Consider the following 21020-nt stretch of genomic DNA (forward strand, 5'->3'; position numbering starts at 1 on the left):
CGGACTGACCATTTGGAAACTCGGGCACTGCCTGAGGGCCCGGGGTCAGTAGGGGACCCCATGAGATGCCCCTGGTACCTTTTTCATAGGCTTTTTTGAGTTTTTGCAAGGACACATGGGCCCCATGATCCCCTATTGCCCGGGGGCCCCATGAGTTGTCAGTCCGCCCCTGATGTATACCCTAACGATGAACTTATCTTATTTGCTTCAATTTCTTCTTCTCAATATACTATGGAAAGTGTTTTGTTATATCTGTTCAATAAGTGCCAAAAAAATACATGTTGAATCTGTCAGAAATCTAAGGAGCAGATAACTTTCTGTGATCTCTGCCCATGCAAAAGGAGGATCTGTAGAGATGAGGAGGGGATATGGAGATGACAAAAGGGGAGGAGCTTTGGGTGAGGGGATTAGGAGAGGTTATGGAGATAACAAGGGGGAGAGATGTGCAGGGGTTAGGGAGATGACAAAGGGAGTAGGAGATGAGGAGGAGGGGAAGATGAGGAGATGGGTTATAGAGTTTAGGAAGAGATTAGTGTGAGGAGATGAGGAGGAAGAACATGATGAGGATGAGGGGTCATGGAGATGAAGCGATGATTGGAGATGTGAAAGAAGGGTTATGGGGATGAGGCAATAGTTGGATATGAGAAAGAGGGGTTATGGAGATGAGGAGCAGATGAGGAAGGGGAAGACAATGATGAAGAGGGGTTATGGAGATGAGGTGTTGGGAGAAGATGAAGAGGAGGGATTATGGAGATAAAGATGAGGAAGATGAAGAGGAGGAGGTGTTATGGAGATGGAGCGATGATTGGAGTTGTGAAAGAGGGGTTATGGAGATAAGGCGATGGTTGGAGTTGTGATAGTGGGGTTATGGAGATAAGGCAATAGTTGGAGTTGTGAAAGAGAGATTATGGAGATGAGGAGATGGTTGAAGATGTGAAAGAGGGGGTTATGGAGATGAGGAGTGGATGAGGAAGGAGAAGACAATGATGAAGAGGTATTATGGAGATGAGGTGTTGGGAGAAGATGAAGAGGAGGGATTATGGAGATAAAGATGAGGAAGATGAAGAGGAGGAAGAGTTATGGAGATGGAGCGATGATTGGAGTTGTGAAAGAGGGGTTATGGAGATAAGGCGATAGTTGAAGTTGTGAAAGAGGGGTTATGGAGATAAGGCGATGGTTGAAGTTGTGAAAGAGGGGTTATGGAGATAAGGCGATGGTTGGAGATGTAAAAGAGGGGGTTATGGAGATGAGGAGATGATTGAAGATGTGAAAGAGGGGGTTATGGGGATGAGGAGTGGATGAGGAAGGAGAAGACAATGATGAAGAGGAGTTATGGAGATGAGGTGCAGGGAGAAGATGTAGAGGAAGAGTTATGGAGATGAGGAGGAGGTAGATGTTAAGAGGAATGGTTATGGAGATGAGGAAGAGTTATGGAGATGACTAAGGGAGGAGGAGATAAGGAGGATGGGAGGATGAGTAGGAGTTTATGTAGCTTAGGAAGGAAAAGAGATTCTGGGGGGTGGGGTGAAGAGGGGGACATTGAGGGGTTATGGAGATGAGGCGTTAGTAGGATATGTGAAAGGGGTTATGAAGATGAGGTGAGGAAGATGATAATAAGGAGGAGTTTTGGAGAAGAGGTGTTGGGAGAAGATGTAGAGGAGGGGATATGAAGATGGGAAGCGGGAGGAGACCTGGGAAGGTCTGTGTTCTTTGTAATCCATCAGAAATGAAGTAGGCAGAGCTGACACCATGTGCTTAAGATTTAGAGCTCAAAAGACACAACGTTATCATGATATGGAGGAATACTATATTTCCCTGATCAATTTTATGCAGTTGATGCTGGATGTAGACAAGAGATGGCTGAAAGAGGCTGAAGGGAAAAAAAAGTAGCATTTCATGGTCTTTGCAGCAGAAATGTGCCTTCCTACGGATAAGCCATACTCTGCTGAAGGGGTGTAGGCTGCCATGAGTACGGCTCACCGGTAGGAATGGAGCCACATTGCACATGCGCAATCAGTCAGAAAGGGGCCTCTTGTTTCAGCTTTGATCTTACCTTGTCTGGGTGCCCCAGCCACTTCCCTAAGCAGCGGCAGAGGAGTTCCAAGGTGTGAATTGGCTGCCTTCCCCTGACACTCCTAGGTTTGGGTGGTCCTCCAGTTACAGTTGAGATAAGGCCGCCTTTAATAGAGGGTGGCTTGAACTCTCCCAGAATGTGTTTAATTGCAGTGGTGGTATAAAATCCCTCAGCCAGAAGCAGGATTCCGAACAGGAAAAAGAAGACGGCGATGCCATATATCACATACTGGAAAGCATTTACCCTTTAAGAGAGAACAAAAAGAGTTACACTGGAAAAGATTAGGTATGGAGACATCAGTGGTAAAATCAGCCAGTCTATTCCCCAAGCATGCAAACTTAGGGATTGTCTCAAGCATTGTCATAGCCATCACAACTAATCCCCATAATTTATCTATGTCCTAAGATCATTAGCTCCACCTAGAGGTCATCATGTGGTATTTTCCTGAAATACTTTAATCAGGAACATACCACATTATAGTCATTAGATGGAGCTGAGGGATCTCTTAGCGTTACTTTTAAAGTCTCCTCCATCAGTTGTTTTAGAAACCCTCCTTTAATTCTTTAATCATGCAGCCTAAGCACTGATTTTACTGGTATGAAAATGTTGACTTTTTGACAAAAGTCAACAGCTTAGCCATCATTTCCACCTTTAACCACACTACTTGCCTTAAGCAGTGATGCATGACTATCAAAGGAAGGGCAGAGGGGAATTTGATGGGTGGGCTGTGATTGACAGCCTGGCTTCTCTATGTTATGCAAGAAATGGCGTCTGTCAGTGGTTGAATAACTGGCTCAACTGAGAGAGGATGAGATTAGGTTTTACAAGTGGTTCACAAGCTGAATATAATACAATAGTTTATGTAAACATTAGCAAAGGGAAAGGCTTGCTCTAAGGCCAGGTTACCAAATGGCAATTTTTAGGAATTCTTGACCCCAAGCTCCAGCCTTCCTTTCAGTTTTGCACAATTGGATTGGCTCATCTCCTTTACTGAAAATGCAGGATCATTTTTTTTTATGAATCAAGAGGTTTACTTACACGTGAATGAGATATTCATATTCCTGGTAGTTCTTCGAAAAGTATGTCTCAATCAGTTTTTCAGTTCCACTCAGAGCTTCATGACCACATCCGCAAAACAAGGCCACCCCAGTGAAACAAAGGATGGTGGCAATTACAGAGGCGGTTGGTACGCCAACCATACAACGAACACAGCCATCGTGCCAGCCTGTAATAAAACCACAAAATGGAAAAATATTTGTGTTCTCTGTCTTGTTTTGAGCAATTGTTCTTCTTACGTAATTGTATTTTCATTTCCTTCATTGGATAAAGTTCGACTGGAATTTAGTACACTTTTCATGTTGATATTTTTGCTGATTTTAGGTATTAAGTTTTGTTTTTTGTTTTTTTCAATGCTAACGTTCAATTATTTTTAGTATAATATGAGAGTAAATAATAGGTAGAGTAAATATTAGTCTGTGTAAGGCACATCTCTAGACTAAGCGGGTCAAGACAACTTGGTCTAAGGCAGTGGTTCTCAACCTGTGGGTCGCGACTCCTTTGAGGGTCGAACGACCCTTTCACAGGGGTCGCCTAAGACCATCGAAAACACATATTTCCGATGTGTAAAGAGCAGCTACTGTGTAGAAAGCAGCTACTCTCTTAAAAGCAGCTACTGTGTTGAAAGCAGCAGTATTGGAGGTAAATCAACACTTCATGAATTATAAATACTTGGTAAATAATTTTATGGTTGGGGGGTCACCACAACATGAGGAACTGTATTAAAGGGTCGTGGCATTAGGAAGGTTGAGAACCACTGGTCTAAGGGGACCTGCCCCCCCAGCCTGTGATTGGACAATGAGAGAGTAGCGACACATTGACAAGTTCTCCTCCTCTATCTCTCAGGAAGCTTATGTGTTAACCTTTATTGGATTACAAACCCCCCAATGGATTGGCCAATACCACCCCATACCCCCTCACCAAATGAATGAAATCATCATCATTATGACCATCAAACGTCTTGTATGACTTAAGCATGACCTTCATGATGCCAATAGCTCGGATTTACTTTTATATATGGATAGGTAGGAATGGAATAGCTACCAGTAGACATTTTCCTTTTGTTACTGTGCAATCAAGCCATGGATTGGAGATCCAGAAACTAACAATGTTAGCTTCCATGATCATATCACATGGCAATATTGGGAAGTGGGAAAATGTCCATGTTCAATGATCAGTTCCAACACCAGGTAGTTCAACACAGGCACTATCAAAAGGAATGAACTCCTGCCTGATGGTGCCTGTATAGTCCTAGCTGTCCCTACGAGGAGCAGTACATTTTTACACTGACCAACAATGATGGGCATACACTCCCCCCCCACTGACCATGGAAAGTGGAGATACATTCCTCCCACTGAGAACCAGTTATGAGAACTACACTACACTCCTACTACTGACCACCACTGATGGGGCAATATACTCTAACCACCAAGGATGAGGCACCATTTTCTCCACTGACCACTTATGCTGGGGATTACATTCCTTCCAACTGATCAACAATGACGGGGCTGACCAACAGTGATGGGGCTATGTTTCTCCCATTAACCATCAATAATAAGGCTACATTTCCTTTGGTGGTCAGTGGGAAAAATGCCCCTTACATTGGTGGTTAGACGGAAGAAGCTCCTTACACTGGTGATCAGGGAGAAGAATGCTCCTTACATTGGTGGTCAGTGGGAAGCATGTCCCTTACATTGGTGGTCAGTGGGAAGAATGCTCCTTACGTTGGTGGTCAGTACGAGGAATGCTGTTTACATTGGTGGTCAATGGAAAGAATGCTCCTTACACTGGTGGTCAGTGGGAAGAATGTTCCTTACATTGGGAACCATTGGGAAGAATGAATCGTACATTGGTGGTCAGTGGGAAGAAGTTCCTTACGTTGGGCGTCAGTGGAAAGAATGCTGCTTACATTGGTGGTCAGTGGAAAGAATGCTCCTTACACTGGTGGTCAGTGGGAAGCATGTTCCTACACTGGTGGTCAATGGGGAAAATTCCCTTACTTTTGTGGTCAGTGGGAAGAAAACCCTTTTGTTGGGCATCAGTGGAAAAAATGCTGCTTACATTGGTGGTCAATGGAAAAAATGCTCCTTACACTGGTAGTCAGTGGGAAGAATGTTCCTTACATTGGGAACCATTGGGAAGAATGAATCCTACATTGGTGGTCAGTGGGAAAAAGTCCCTTACGTTGACCGTCAGTGGAAAGAATGCTGCTTACATTGGTGGTCAATGGAAAGAATGCTCCTTACACTGGTGGTCAGTGGGAAGAATGTTCCTTACATTAGGGGCCATTGGGAAGAATGCTTCCTACACTGGTGGTCAATGGGGAGAATTCCCTTACTTTTGTGGTCAGTGGGAAGAAAACCCTTTTGTTGGGCGTCAGTGGTAAGAATGCTGCTTACATTGGTGGTCAGTAGAAAGAAAGCAATTAGATTGGTGGTCGGTAGGAAGAATGCTCCTTACATTGGTGTGGTGCTTACATTGGTGTGGTGGTCATTAGAAAGACCCCTTTACAGATAGCTAAAAAATATTGATGGTTTCAGTGGCTACTTATCAGAGAGGTAGAAACTGGTCTTTGCTTAAGGATCCCCTAGCAACCGCTTGAGGAACCCAGGTTCAGTAAGGTTGGTCTAGAACAGCAATGGGCAAACTACGGCCCGCGGGCCGTATACGGCCCGGCGGACCTTTTTTTCCGGCCCGCGGAGCTAGGCTCCCGCTAGGCTCCTCTCACAGTCCGCCCTGAAGACCGGTGTAGCATGAAAATCTGTCTCCTATGAGGATCTGTCCCCCTCGACGTATCTGCGCATGTGCCGGAGATCGCCGATCGGCTGGTAATGCCTGAAACTGGCACATGCGCAGATACGTCGAGGGGGACAGATCCTCATAGGAGACAGATTTTCATGCTACACCGGAACGGCGCGGGAACACGGCGAGAGGAACGCGCGGAGCAAAGGTAAGTGAATTGACACAGGGGGGACTTGGGGACTTAATATGGGGGATGAATTAATATGGGGAATTAATTACTATAGGGGGGATGAATTACTATATGGGGGATGAATTACTATATGGGGGATGAATTACTATGGGGGATGAATTACTATGGGGGATGAATTACTATATGGGGGATGAATTACTATATGGGGGATGAATTACTATGGGGGATGAATTACTATGGGGAATTAATTACTATAGGGGGGATGAATTACTATATGGGGGATGAATTACTATATGGGGGATGAATTACTATGGGGGATAAATTACTATGGGGGATGAATTACTATATGGGGGATTAATTACTATATGGGGGATGAATTACTATATGGGGGATTAATTACTATATGGGGGATGAATTACTATATGGGGGATGAATTACTATATGGGGGATTAATTACTATGCTTACTATGGGGGAATATTACTATACTTACTATGGATGACACATACACATCATTCATCTACTCTTGGTCCGGCCCCCGGGTCCAATATATGAACCCATTGCGGCCCTCAAGTCAAAAAGTTTGCCCACCCCTGGTCTAGAACATCTTTGTATAATGGAGCATTAACATTATCCCAGGGGCGGAGTGACCATTTGGAAACTCGGGCACTGCCCGAGGGCCCGGGGTCAGTAGGGGGCCCCATGAGATGCCCCTGGTACCTTTTTCATAGGCTTTTTTGAGTTTGGGCAAGGACACAGGGGCCCCATGATCCCCTATTGCCCGGGGGGCCCCATGAGTTGTCAGTCCGCCCCTGCATTATCCTTTACATAAAGTACTTGAACTCAATCATTTAGAGAGACATCCACATACCAGGGGCGGACTGACAACTCATGGGGCCCCCGGGCAATAGGGGATCATGGGGCCCCTGTGTCCTTGCCCAAACTCAAAAAAGCCTATGAAAAAGGTACCAGGGGCATCTCATGGGGCCCCCTACTGACCCTGGGCTCTTGGGCAGCGCCCGAGTTTCCAAATGGTCAGTCCGCCCCTGCCACATACTTTTGGCCATGCAGTGAAGCAGCCATTGACAATAAGAAATTATATTTAAAGACATAATAATAAGATCCCAGCCACGAAAGTTAGCATTATTGTGGAGTATTCATAACCCAAAAAACATTTTCAGGTGACACCTAAGAAAACATAAACATTTATATTGGCACTCTTTATGTCTGGAGGAAAAGAAATTTAATCTCCAAACACGGAAAGGTTTCTTCACAGTGAGAGCTGTGTGAATGTGGAATAGACTCCCTCAAGAGTTGGTTGTGGCCAGCTCAGTGGATTGCTTCAAAAAAGTCCTGGATTGTTTCTCGGATACACAGAATATAACTGGATATAACATTTATAGGCAAAGTTGATCCAGGGAATATCCGATTGCCTCTCGGGGGATCAAAAAGGAATTTTTTTCCCAGCAGGAGCAAATTGGATCGTGCTTTGCTGGGTTTTTGTGTCTTCTTCTGGATCAACTGTGGGTATAGGAATATAACTTTTTTTTTTTTCTATGGTTGAACTGGCTGGACTTTTGTCTTTTTTCAGCCAGACTAACTATGTAACTATATTCTTTTGCTACGGTGTCACCTATGGTGCTAAACAAGCTGATGCATAGTTACTACGTGACCTAAACACTGATCCTTTGTTTGCTTAGATATTTTATTTTTGGTGCATAATGCCCCATGCGGGCCTATCTCAGTATACAGAAACTATATTCATAACCTGCATACAATATAGAACACACCCACATATAGTCACACAAACAGACAATTAGCTTCTGTACTGCAAACAAATGACTGATGTACTGCGGCCAGGCATACCCTGACACCGATTAACACTCATTGCTCCCACGTTGTCGTATGAACGCACAGAATATTACACAACACTGACGATAAATGCTCCGCATTGTATGGTGCTGCAAAGTAATTTAAACCCCAACGAAAAATGCAACAAATGATTTTTATTTATCTGTTTGTTATGTAATTCTAGTAGGGTCATCCTACATGAACACCCACCATGGCTGAGACAATATCGTGTGCTGTTTTAAGCCCCGCTGTCAAATATGATACAAATAATGACATCAGTGTATCAGCCATAGCAATCAAAACTACAGATTGTTTACATGGTTTATGCTGCCTTAAAGATGAGCTCCGGCCTTAGCTTCAGTGCTGCAGAGTTGTACAGGCTCCTCTTCTGTCATTAAATTGCTTACTTTGATTTCACTGCACAATGTGAGCTTCTCACAGTGTGCACTGGAAACTGCAGACAGTCATTTCTTGGCTGGAGGCTGTCCAGCATTATCTAGCAGCACAGTGGCTAAGTGGTTAGCGCTTCTGCCTGGCAGTACTCGGGTCGTTGGTTTGAATCCCAAACCGGGGCGGGCTGACAACTTATGGGGCCCCCCGGGCAATAGGGGATCATGGGGCCCCTGTCTCCTTGCCCAAACTCACAAAAGCCTTTGAAAAAGGTACCAGGGGCATCACATTGGGCCCCCTACTGACCCCGAGCCCTAGGGCAGTGCCCGAGTTTACAAATGGTCAGTCCGCCCCTGATGCCAACTACGGCACCACCTGCCTGGAGTTTGCATGTTCTCCCTGTGCCTGCTTGGGTTTCCTCTGGGTACTCTGGTTTCCTCCCACACTCCAAAGACATGCTGGTAGGTTAATTGGCTCCTGTCTAAATTCTCCCTAGTATGTGTATGTATGAATGTGAGTTAGGGACCTTAGATTGTACACCCCTTGAGGGTTAGGGACTGATGTGAATGTACAATATATATGTGAAGTGCTGTGTAAATTGATGGCGCTATATAAGTACCTGTAATAAATAAATCTAGCGCATAGATGTTAAACTGCGGCCCTCCAGCTGTTGAGCAACTACAACTTCCATCGTGCCTTTGGGAGTCATGCTTGTAACTGCCAGCTTTGCAAAACCTCATGGGACTTGTAGTTTTGCAACAGCTGGAGGGCCACAGTTTGAAACGCCTGATCTAGCGCCTTCTTTCACAGCCTAATTGCCCCTGACCCATTCTTTTTTGATTCCACTGCTTGTATAGTATCAGGGCTGTGGTTTATTGAGAGGAGAAGTGATGCAGAGTGCTCTGGTGTTTTCAAGAAGCACCCTTCCAGCCCCTTGCACCCTCCATGATCTGCCTGCAATATATTATGGCCACCAAGGATGAGGCACAGGCACTGACCACTGATGGTGGGGTTACATTCCTCCGACAGTGATAGGGCTACATGACTCCCATTGACCACCAGTAGTGGAGCTGCATTCCTCCCCCACTGACCAACAATCAACACCAACCATTGACCAACAGTGATAGGGCTGCATGCCTCCCATTGACTACCAATAATGGAGGTAAATTCCTCCCTTTGACCAAAAATCAGCACCAACAGTCAACACTGACCACTGATGGTGGGGTAACAATCCTTCCACTGATCGCCAGTGATGGGGCTACACTCCTCCCTCTGACCATCATAAAGGGGGAAATATATTCTGGCCACCAAGATTGAGGCACCATTTCCCCCACCGACCACTGATGGTGGGGGCTACATTCCTTCCACTGATCAACAGTGATGGAACTACATTCCTCCCATTGACCAACAATCAGCATCAACAGTCAACACTGAGCACTGATGGTGGGGTAACAATCCTTTCACTGATCACTAGTGTTGGGGCTTCACTTCTCCCACTGACCATCATTAAGGGGGAAATATATTCTGGCCACCAAGAATGAGGCACCATTTCCCCCACCGACCACTGATGGTGGGGGCTACATTCCTTCCACTGATCAACAGTGATGGAACTACATTCCTCCCATTGACCAACAATTAGCATCAACAGTCAACACTGACCACTGATAGTGGGGTTACATTCCCTCCACTTATTACCAATAACGAGTCAATCGATTCTGACCACCAAGGATGAAGCACCATTTCCTTCACTTACCACTGATGGTGGTGTTACATTCCTTCCACTGATCAACAGTGATAGGGCTACATTCCTCCCATTGACCACTAGTAGTGGGCAGGGGCGGACTGACCATTCGAGCACTTGGGCCCTGCCTGAGGGCCCGGGATCAGTGGGGGGCCCCTGGAAATGCCCATGGTACCTTTTATAGGCTTTTTTTGGGTGTGCTTTGAGTGTGGGCAAGGACACAGGGGCCCCATGAAATGCCCCTGGTACCTTTTATAGGCTTTTTTTGGGTGTGCTTCGAGTGTGGGCAAGGACACAGGGGCCCCATGAAATGCCCCTGGTACCTTTTATAGGCTTTTTTGTGGGTGTGCTTCGAGTGTTGGCAAGGACACAGGGGCCCCATGAAATGCCCCTGGTGCCTTTTATAGGCTTTTTTGTGGGTGTGCTTCGAGTGTTGGCAAGGACACAGGGGCCCCATGAAATGCCCCTGGTACCTTTTATAGGCTTTTTTGTGGGTGTGCTTCGAGTGTTGGCAAGGACACAGGGGCCCCATGAAATGCCCCTGGTACCTTTTATAGGCTTTTTTTGGGTGTGCTTTGAGTGTAAGCAATGACACAGGGGCCCAATGAAATGCCCCTGGTACCTTTTATAGGCTTTTTTGGGTGTGCTTTGAGTGTGGGCAAGGACACAGGGGCCCAATGAAATGCCCCTGGTACCTTTTATAGGCTTTTTTTGGGTGTGCTTCGAGTGTGGGCAAGGACACAGGGGCCACATGAAATGCCACTGGTACCTTTTATAGGCTTTTTTTGGGTGTGCTTCGAGTGTGGGCAATGACACAGGGGCCCCATGAAATGCCCCTGGTACCTTTCATAGGCTTTTTTGGGTGTGCTTTGAGTGTGGGCAAGGACACAGGGGCCCCATGAAATGCCCCTGGTACCTTTTATAGGCTTTTTTAGGTGTGCTTTGAGTGTGGGCAAGAACACAGGAGCCCCATGATCCTCTATTGCCCAGGGGCCCCATGAGTTGTCAGTCCAACCCTGGTAGTGGGGCTTCATTCCTCCCACTGACCAACAATCAGCACCAATAGTTAACACTGATGAGGGGGCATATTTTACTCCCACTGACCAATGACAACGAGGCATTTAGTATCCTCACTGACAACAGCCCTGCCCCCAAACAGTCAAATGGTCAGGGAACTGGCCCTGTGCTTCAAAAGTTTGGGGACCCCTGTTGTATGTATTTTATGACACATACTATATTTAGAATATACCATAAAGGCAAGATGGCAATATTGCTAGAAGTACATTTTGAGCCTCCCATTTGTCACTGAAAAAAGAATAATGCCAAAGAGGGTTGGAGGACTGAAGAAAATGTTAGCATGACCATCAACTACAATAATAGGTCCTGGGGACAACTTGTGGCATATTGTTAGGCTGTAGATGACAATGAGGCATTTATTATTCACACTCACCCCAGGCCTGCCCCCAAGCAGTCAGATGGTCAGTGAACTGGCTCCTTGCTTAAAATTCAGGGTTGTGGGCTCTTGAGATTGTGAAGCTATGTACAGCACCCTGCCAGCTACTCCCACTAGCCATGATCTGTCTGTGTTGCATAGAGGGACCCATTTGTGACATCACTGGGTCTAAAATAGGAAATGTAATGAGCACACAAAGGTAACATGGCTGATGTTCCGCTTTAAATTGAGTCTAAAGGTTCAATTTAAAAAAAATAAACATGTTATACAAACCTGCAATGGTTTTGCACAGAGCAGCCCAGATCCTCCTCTTCTGGGTTCCTTCTCCTGTATTCTTGGCTCCTCCTCTCTTTCAAGTGCCCCCATAGCAAACCGCTTGCTATGGGGGCCCACCTTATAGCCCTGCCCCCACTCCTTCCTCATAGGATTTGAATAACAGCAGCAGAAGCCAATGGCTCCTTCTGCTGCCTCCATGTCCAGCTCAGGTAATTATTTAGGTGGAGATGGGGGGCGAGGGGGGGGGGGGGCTGACCAAGGAAGATTTTTGACCCTAATGCAAAGAGAGCTTTAAAGTGGTTGTACAGGGTACATTTTTTCTACTTTCATGCAATCTATGCATGAAGGCACAAAAAACCTTCTGTGTGCAGTATCACCCCCCCCAGCCCCCCTAATACTCACCTAAGCCACCTCTTGATCCAGCGATGTGCACTGGAGTCTTGGCTATCCCAAGACTCCCTTTCCTCATTAGCTGAGACAGCAGCGGGAGCCACTGGATCTCGCTGCTGTCAATCACAGCCAGTGAGCCAACGAGAAGAGAAAGTGTGTGGGATCGAGCTGTGGCTGGGAAGTGCGCATGCTCAGGTACCCCCATAGCTAGCTGCTTGGACAGGAGGGAAGCGTCAGTGGGGGGCCCGAGAAGAGGAGGACCTGGGCTGCTCTGTGCAAAATCACAAAAGTGACATGTTTGTTATTTAAAAAAAAAAGCCTTTAGAATCACATTAAGGTAAAACACCTTCACAACCACTTCAAGGATGCTTTATGTGGGCAGTTAGTACCTGAGTATCTCTGAGAACCAGGGGCGGACTGACAACTCATGGGGCCCCCGGGCAATAGGGGATCATGGGGCCCTTGTGTCCTTGCTTAAACTTAAAAGCCCATGAAAAATGTACCAGGGGCATCTCATGGTGCCCCCTACTGACCCTGGGCTCTCGGGCAGTGCCCGAGTTTCCAAATGGTCAGTCCGCCTCTGCTGAGAACCTATGCAGTAGATTAAAGTGACTTGGCAGAGTGGCTGTCCCCCACAAAAATGGCATCTAAGCAGCTCTGAGAGACAAATTTAGTTTCAACTTTGCCAAAGTTTAGTTGAAACCTGTAAATTCACAGCATAATTAAAGTAGTCGAAAATACTCCACTGATCCCAAGCTGACCATGGCCAAAGGCATGAGGCTAAAACATAGCTGGATGAACAGCCCAAAGTCATCCCCAGGAGTTGCTGGAGCCAAGTGATAAAGCCAGAGCAAAGGGGAAAAAGGTAGTCAGAGGTCACACACAACAAGTGAAGTTCAAGCAAGGTGATGATAGACAACATCAGCAATGAAGGTCAATTCCAGACAGGGGTGGACTGACAACTCATGGGGCCCCTGGGCAATAGGGGATCATGGGGCCCCTGTTTCCTTGCCCAAACTCAAAAAAGGCTAAGAAAAAGGTACCAGGGGCATCTCATGGGGCCCCCTACTGACACCGGGCCCTCGGTGCCCGAGTTTCCAAATGGTCAGTCCGCTCCTGATTCCAGAATAGTAATAGAGGTCCTCTCTGCAAATCCAACATTTAATACTTACCAGTCTAATTGCTGCCATTCTCCAGCATTTGACACACCTGGGGATGCTCAATGCTGAAGTCCTCCACTGCGCTCTGTGGTTTTATCTGTTGGCAGGACTTGGTGGTGATGTAGGAGCCAGTGAGAGGAACCATACAGAAGATCACCAGGCACCCCTCATCCATGGACACTGAAGATCTTAGAGCATCCTTTCTCAACCAGGGTTCCATGGAACTTTAGGGTTCCTCCCAGGGGCGGACTGACAACTCATGGGGGCAATAGGGGATCATGAGGACCCCGTGTCCTCGCCCACACTCAAAAAAGCCTATAAAAAGGTACCAGGGGCATCTCATGGGGCCCTCTACTGACCCCAGGCCCTTGGGCAGTGCCCAAGTGCTCAAATGGTCAGTCCTACCCTGGTTCCTCCAGAGGTCGCTAGGGGATCCTTGAGGAAGAAGCCATTTCTGCCTCTCAGATGAGTTCCCATAGACACTAATGATCTTTTTATCAGTCTGTAAGAGGGGGTTCTTCCCACTGACCACAAATGTAAAGTGTGTTCTTCCTCTTGACCAATTTACCAATGTACCATGAGCTGTAGATATAATAATTATAAGCGGGGGTTCCTTGAGCCTGGAAAATCATTTTAAGGCTTCCGCCATGTTAAAAAGGTTGAGAAAGGCTGTCTTAGAGCAGTGTGTATGCACCAAACTTTCTTGATTATTTGTTAAGCGCTTTACGTATATTTTTGGAGGGAATACAGCATAGTGACATCATGGGTGGGTAGCACTGGGTTGTTTTATTGACTGCTACATTGTATAAATATGTTTGATGGTTTTCTGTACCTTGTACACGATGTTGCCTTGAAGAAGGGTCCCTGCATGTACTCAAGATGTCATAAGTGGCATTTTTTTGTGGTTTTATATTTTCACATTAAAAAAGGTGAAACTGATTATTTTTGGACCTTAGCAACATTAAACCATTTCAAACTGGCATCAAATTGTTTCAAGTTGACTTTTCTGTCTTCTGCCAACCTAACATATCTGTAAGTAAGCCTAAAAACAGTTGCCATTATTTATGGTTGGAGCTAGTGTGACAGAACAATAGAACTGCACATTTTACAATTTGTGACCGACAATGAGCCCATTGTTCTCTTCAACCACCTCATACTCAACAAAAATCTGCTTCTTATACGAGACCATTGTCATATTCTTTTTCTCATGCTGCTGCTGTTGCTGATACTTGTGTAGAGTTAGCCAAAATGCTATCTAATAAAAATTAAGTGAGGGATGGATGCTAGAAAATGGAACCCAGCTCTGGTCAAAACATCCTTTGCTCCACAAAAACACCTGGCTATTATGTTATTTAAAAGAAAAAAAAAACGTAAAAAAGTACCTAAACCCACTATCACCTGATCTCTTGGGAGACTGATGGTCTGCAATGGCACTCCAGTCTCTTCTTTGTTCTGGCCAACCAGTCTTCTGGCCACCCCTTGGCTGACATCGTTCCTCCCTTTGAAGGCCTTGTGATGGACAATTGTGGGCAGTGTCCACCTCACCAGGAAGAGATGTTGGCACTGCAGTGCAGAGCCTCTCAAATTGATGACCAAAAGAAAGTTTTCTCTTTGGAGATTAGCTTTACTGCATAAGGAGGACACCAGGTCCAGTGCTTCACATCAGCAGGGTAACCCCAAAATTGTGACTCTTTTATCTTATCCTGCTTCCTAACCAGGGGCGGACTGACAACTCATGGGGTCCCTGGGCAATAGGGGATCATGGGGCCCCTGTGTCCTTGCCTAAACTCAAAAAAGCCTATCAAAAAGGTACCAGGGGCATCTCATGGGGCCCCCTACTGACCCCAGTCCCTCGGGCAGTGCCCCGAGTTTTCAAATGGTCAGTCCGCCCCTGTTCCTAACATTGCAAGTCAGCACTCTTGGCGATTGTGCATTTTGGAGCAATGGATGCCCAGGCATTTAAAAACATTCCACATGGAGTGTTTTCAGGTATAGGAACTTGGGTGAGGTAGCTCTCAAACACACAATTGGCTTTATTTTGGCTCTAGATTTAAAATATCAGATATCAGGAGAAGGAGAGCATCTAGCACAGGGTTTCTCAACTAGGGTTCCTCCAGGAGCTGCTAGGGGCTTCTTTGAGCAACAAGCAATTTTTGCCTCTCAGATAACTTTCCACTGATACCATTGATCTTTTTTGGGGTACTTCTTTCTAATGTCCACAAGTATAAGGATAAATCTTCCTACTGACCACCACACTAATCATGAGTTGTAGATATAGTATTTTCAGCAGGAGTTCCCCTAGACCTGAAATTTCTTACAAGGGATCCTCTGTGTTGAAATGGTTGAGAATGGTTGATATACCAAATAGCAGAGTCCTGATAAAATGTAATGTGTACAATATCTGTTAAAGGGCGAACATATCTCAAGAATTCTGAAGGTCCCATTCCTCAGGGCTTTAAATTGATCAATGAAATAAAAAACCCAGACCAAAGAAGTTGAACAAATTGTGTATGTGATTTGCGGGTGTGTAAAAGCGAGCTCCAGTCACCGGTTTAGCAGCTGAAGCAGGCTTTTGCAAATCCTGTTAGTAGCATCCACAAAATGTTCATCATCTTCAGTCTAGATTTAATCTAACAATTTAAAGCCCCAATGAAGTTATTCAGAACTGCCGAAATGCACTGACGCTTTTTAAGTCGATATGAACCATATATTTTATCTGGACATTACTACTAGTTTGATGCCATCTTTCTGTTATCTTCGAACACCAATGGAGTAACTAGAAAGAAGGCATACTTTTCACCCCGTCACAGGGGCGAGGAACCATACAGAAGATCACCAGGCACCCAACACCCATGGACACTGAAGATCTTAGAACATCCTTTCTCAACCAGGGTTCCATGGAACTTTAGGGTTCCTCCCAGGGGCGGACTGACAACTCATGGGGCCCCCGGGCAATAGGGGATCATGGGGCCCCTGTGTCCTTGCCCAAACTCAAAAAAGCCTATGAAAAAGGTACCAGGGGCATCTCACGGGGCCCCCTACTGACCCCGGACCCTCGGGCAGTGCCCGAGTTTCCAAATAGTCAGTCCGCCCCTGCCCCGTCATCCACTTGTCTTTCAAATTAATGCTCATTTGGCCAAGAAGCTGATGCAGTCACCACCAAAGAAGTTGGTAGAATCCACCTTCTTTCTCCAACTATTAGAGCACACTGTACCCCAATAAAAGTTAGTGAGCTATCCAGAGACTGTCCTAGAGATATAAACCCATGCTCAGGGGCGGACTGACCATTTGGAAACTCGGGCACTGCCCGAGGGCCCGGGGTCAGTAGGGGGCCCCATGAGATTCCCCTGGTACCTTTTTCATAGGCTTTTTTGAGTTTGGGCAAGGACACAGGGGCCCCATGATCCCCTATTGCCCGGTGGCCCCATGAATTGTCAGTCCGCCCCTGCTGACAACCTCTCTGGACCTTGCTGTTCATGTGGGTCCAAATCACAGACAAAAAAATTGAGCAACAGCTCCATGTAAACCATGGAGGGAAATTGCTGACCTCTGGTGAACATCCATGGTGTTCAGGAAATTCCATTTTTACTACAAATTACCACCCTACTGAGTTTTAGAAATTGCACATACATTTTATCCTCAGCACAAATGGCAACATTACTTATTGCTTCATCTTCCGTATCATTCGTAAAGTGATTGTAAAAACTTGACCCAGTTCTGGTCCATGAAGTGTGCAAGAGCTGAATTGAATGTATTTGGATATATTTAATTTACAGCAATTCTATGGGCCTCTCGCCTAATCAGGGCGAAATGCATCAGCTGGGAGGGGATTGTCATCATACAGACCTTGAAAAAAACCTGTTCTAAAGGAATTATATCATCAGCGTGCAGCCTTCCTTGTACAGCTTTTGCAGAGCATTAGAATGAGGATAGGCAGCTGCTTCATTCCGGGCTGAAGAGGAGGACAAGTGGAGTCTAGCGTGGTTCCTTTTACAGTAGATACTCTATGAGTCTAGTTTACAATTAAACAACAGCAGGGATAAACTGCCATTGCACACTTACATTCAGGGGCGGACTGACAACCCATGGGGCCCCCGGGCAATAGGGGATCATGGGGCCCCTGTGTCCTTGCCCAAACTCAAAAAAACCTATGAAAAAGGTACCAGGGGCATCTCATGGGGCCCCCTACTGACCCCGGGCCCTCGGGCAGTGCCCGAGTTTCCAAATGGTCAGTCCGCCCCTGCTTATATTTCAACATTCAGATGTACATGCACAGAGCAAACTCAATCCCTGAACCTTTCTAACTAATTGCGCATTGCTGTTCATTGCATACCGTGTAGTCTTAGCTTTCAATGCATGTTATTCAATAGCAACGCCCCCTGACGACATCATCTGTGACGAAACGTATTGGATGGGGCCTATGGCAGTGACGTCATCACGTTTTGTGTTTTGATTTGATACACGGGCAAAGATTGGCAGACATGGAAATGCCGCACTGATTGATTTTAATGCATTGTTCGGCCGGTGCTGGTAGCACCTTCATGCCATCTTTTATTCTTTGCCTATTAAGTCGATTATACAGTTTCACACTATGTAGTGGCCTTGTGCTTTTTAATTTTTGGGAGATATTGATAGGTGTTTCATATCTGGAAGGCGTGGTGGTACTTTGGCTGAGGGTGGACGAACGGACCCAAAAGTGGTCGTTGCCTGATAAGCAATGGTCTATGGGTTCATAAGCTGCTGACCTCTAGAGACTGTTTCACTGGCACTAAGTGCTCTTTAGAAGAATTTCCAGCTTTGCACTTTCTCTGAATAAAATTTCTGGAGTGGACTTATTTCTTTTGTCCCTTTTGGGGATCACAATATAATAATGTCATTGTATTTGACACACTGGTCTGTTATTTAATTGATGGATATATTTTGTATGTTGTCACTATGTTTTTGGGATATATCACTGTAGTAATTTTTCACAGGAGCGTGTAGCGCTGCATCATTATTTAAAACAAAATAGTGCCTTCTAAAAACAAATTCGAAAAAATAATGCAATGTCTTTCTGTCAAGGTGCTCATTTATCTAGGTCATGATATAACTAGTACTGGTAGTACCACTGTAGAAGTACTTGACTTGTTCTGTAATATTGAAAACAGTTGGCTATTTATCCAATTAGTTTCTCCAGTTCCATAAAATCAGACCGAACAAAAGAAGCTGCTTGGGTAAGCAAAATACCGTCTTTCTGTCAAGGTTCTCATTTATCCAGGTCACTATAAAACTAGTACTGGTAGTATCAATGTAGTAGTACCCAGCTTTTTCTGTAATACTGAAGACAGCTGGCTACTTATCCAAGAAGTTTATCCAGGTTTTGTAAAACCAAACCTAACCTAACCAAACCAAAGAAGCTGCTTGGATAAGCAACAGACCGTCCCGTCTTTCTGTTAAGGTTCTCATTTATCCAGGTCATATTATAACTAGTATTGGTAGTACCACTGTAAAAGTACTTGACTTGTTCTGTAGTATTGAAGACAGTTAGCTACTTATCCAATTAGTTTCTCCAGTTCCATAAAATCGGTCCAAACCAAAGAAGCAACTTGGATAAGCAAAAGACCATTTTTCTGCCAAGGTTCTCATTTATCCAGGTCATATTATAACTAGTACTGGTAGTACCACTGTGGAAGTACTTGACTTGTTCTGTAATATTGAAGACAGTTGGCTAGTTATCCAATTAGTTCCTCCAGTTCCATAAAATCGGTCCAAACCAAAGAAGCAACTTGGATAATCAAAAGACCATCTTTCTGTCAAGGTTCTCATTTATCCAGGTCATGATATAACTAGTACTGGTAGTACCACTGTGGAAGTACTTGACTTGTTCTGTAGTATTAAAGACAGTTGGCTACTTATCCAATTAGTTTCTCCAGTTCCATAAAATCAAACCAAAACAAAGAAGCACCTTGGATAAGCAACAGACCATCTTTCTGCCAAGGTTCTCATTTATCCAGGTCATATTATAACTAGTACTGGTAGTACCAATGTAGTAGTACCCAGCTTGCTCTGTAATACTGAAGACAGTTGGCTACTTATCCAAGAAGTTTATCCAGGTTTTGTAAAACCAAACCTAACCTAACCTAACCTAACCAAACCAAACTAAAGAAGCTGCTTGGATAAGCAACAGACCGTCTTTCTGCCAAGGTTCTCATTTATCCAGGTCATATTATAACTAGTATTGGTAGTACCACTGTAGAAGTACTTGACTTGTTCTGTAGTATTGAAGACAGTTAGCTACTTATCCAATTAGTTTCTCCAGTTCCATAAAATCGGTCCAAACCAAAGAAGCAACTTGGATAAGCAAAAGACCATTTTTCTGCCAGGTTCTCATTTATCCAGGTCATATTATAACTAGTACTGGTAGTACCACTGTAGAAGTACTTGACTTGTTCTGTAGTATTGAAGACAGTTGGCTATTTATCCAATTAGTTTCTCCAGTTCCATAAAACCAGTCCAAACCAAAGAGCAACTTGGATAAGCAAAATACCATCTTTCTGCCAAGGTTCTCATTTATCCAGGTCATATTATAACTAGTACTGGTAGTACCAATGTAGTAGTACCCAGCTTGCTCTGTAATACTGAAGACAGTTGGCTACTTATCCAAGAAGGTTATCCAGGTTTTGTGAAAACAAACCTAACCTAACCTAACCAAACCAAAGAAGCTGCTTGGATAAGCAACAGACCGTCTTTCTGCCAAGGTTCTCATTTATCCAGGTCACGATAAGACTAGTACTGGTAGTACCACTGTGGAAGTACTTGACTTGTTTTGTAATATTGAAGACAGTTGGCTAGTTATCCAATTAGTTCCTCCAGTTCCATAAAATCGGTCCAAACCAAAGAAGCAACTTGGATAAGCAAAAGACCATCTTTCTGCCAAGGTTCTCATTTATCCTGGTCATGATATAACTAGTACTGGTAGTACCACTGTAGAAGTACTTGACTTGTTCTTTAGTATTGAAGACAGTTAGCTACTTATCCAATTAGTTTCATCAGTTCCATAAAATGAAACCAAACCAAAGAAGCACCTTGGATAAGCAACAGACCGTCTTTCTGTTAAGGTTCTCATTTATCCAGGTCATATTATAACTAGTACTGGTAGTACCACTGTAGAAGTACTTGACTTGTTCTGTCATATCAAAGACAGTTGGCTACTTATCCAATTAGTTCCACCAGTTCCATAAAATCGGTCCAAACCAAAGAAGCAACTTGGATAAGCAAAAGACCGTCTTTCTGTTAAGGTTCTCATTTATCCGGGTCATATTATAACTAGTACTGGTAGTACCACTGTAGAAGTACTTGACTTGTTCTGCAGTATTGAAGACAGTTAGCTACTTATCCAATTCATTTCTCCAGTTCCGTAAAACCAGACCAAACCAAAAAAGCTGCTTGGATAAGCAAAAGACCATCTTTCTGCCAAGGTTCTCATTTATCCAGGTCATGATAAAACTAGTACTAGTAGTACCACTGTAGAAGTACTTGACTTGTTCTGTAGTATTGAAGACAGTTGGCTACTTATCCAATTAGTTCCACCAGTTCCATAAAATCGGTCCAAACCAAAGAAGCAACTTGGATAAGCAACAGACCGTCTTTCTGCCAAGGTTCTCATTTATCCAGGTCATATTATAGCTAGTACTGGTAGTACCAGTTTAGTAATACTCAG

The 21020-nt window shown here is 44.8% G+C and overlaps 1 protein-coding gene across 2 annotated transcripts in view; it reads right to left on the minus strand.

Moving 5' to 3' along the window:
* The window catches only part of PLP1 (proteolipid protein 1), a 65992-nt gene that overhangs the window by 41550 nt on the left and 3422 nt on the right, over window positions 1-21020 (minus strand). For both annotated transcript variants that reach the window (XM_089663685.1, XM_089663686.1), the window contains exons 2-3: window positions 3113-3299; window positions 2054-2318 (exon numbers count right to left, since the gene is read on the minus strand). In XM_089663685.1, the coding sequence (XP_089519811.1) occupies window positions 2054-2318; window positions 3113-3299 (452 nt within the window). The remainder of the gene's footprint in view (window positions 1-2053; window positions 2319-3112; window positions 3300-21020) is intronic.

Source organism: Staurois parvus, unplaced genomic scaffold (genome assembly GCF_062004578.1).
Source record: "Staurois parvus isolate SC_StPar_1 unplaced genomic scaffold, SC_StPar_1.0 ptg001748l, whole genome shotgun sequence".
Lineage (NCBI taxonomy): Eukaryota > Metazoa > Chordata > Amphibia > Anura > Ranidae > Staurois > Staurois parvus.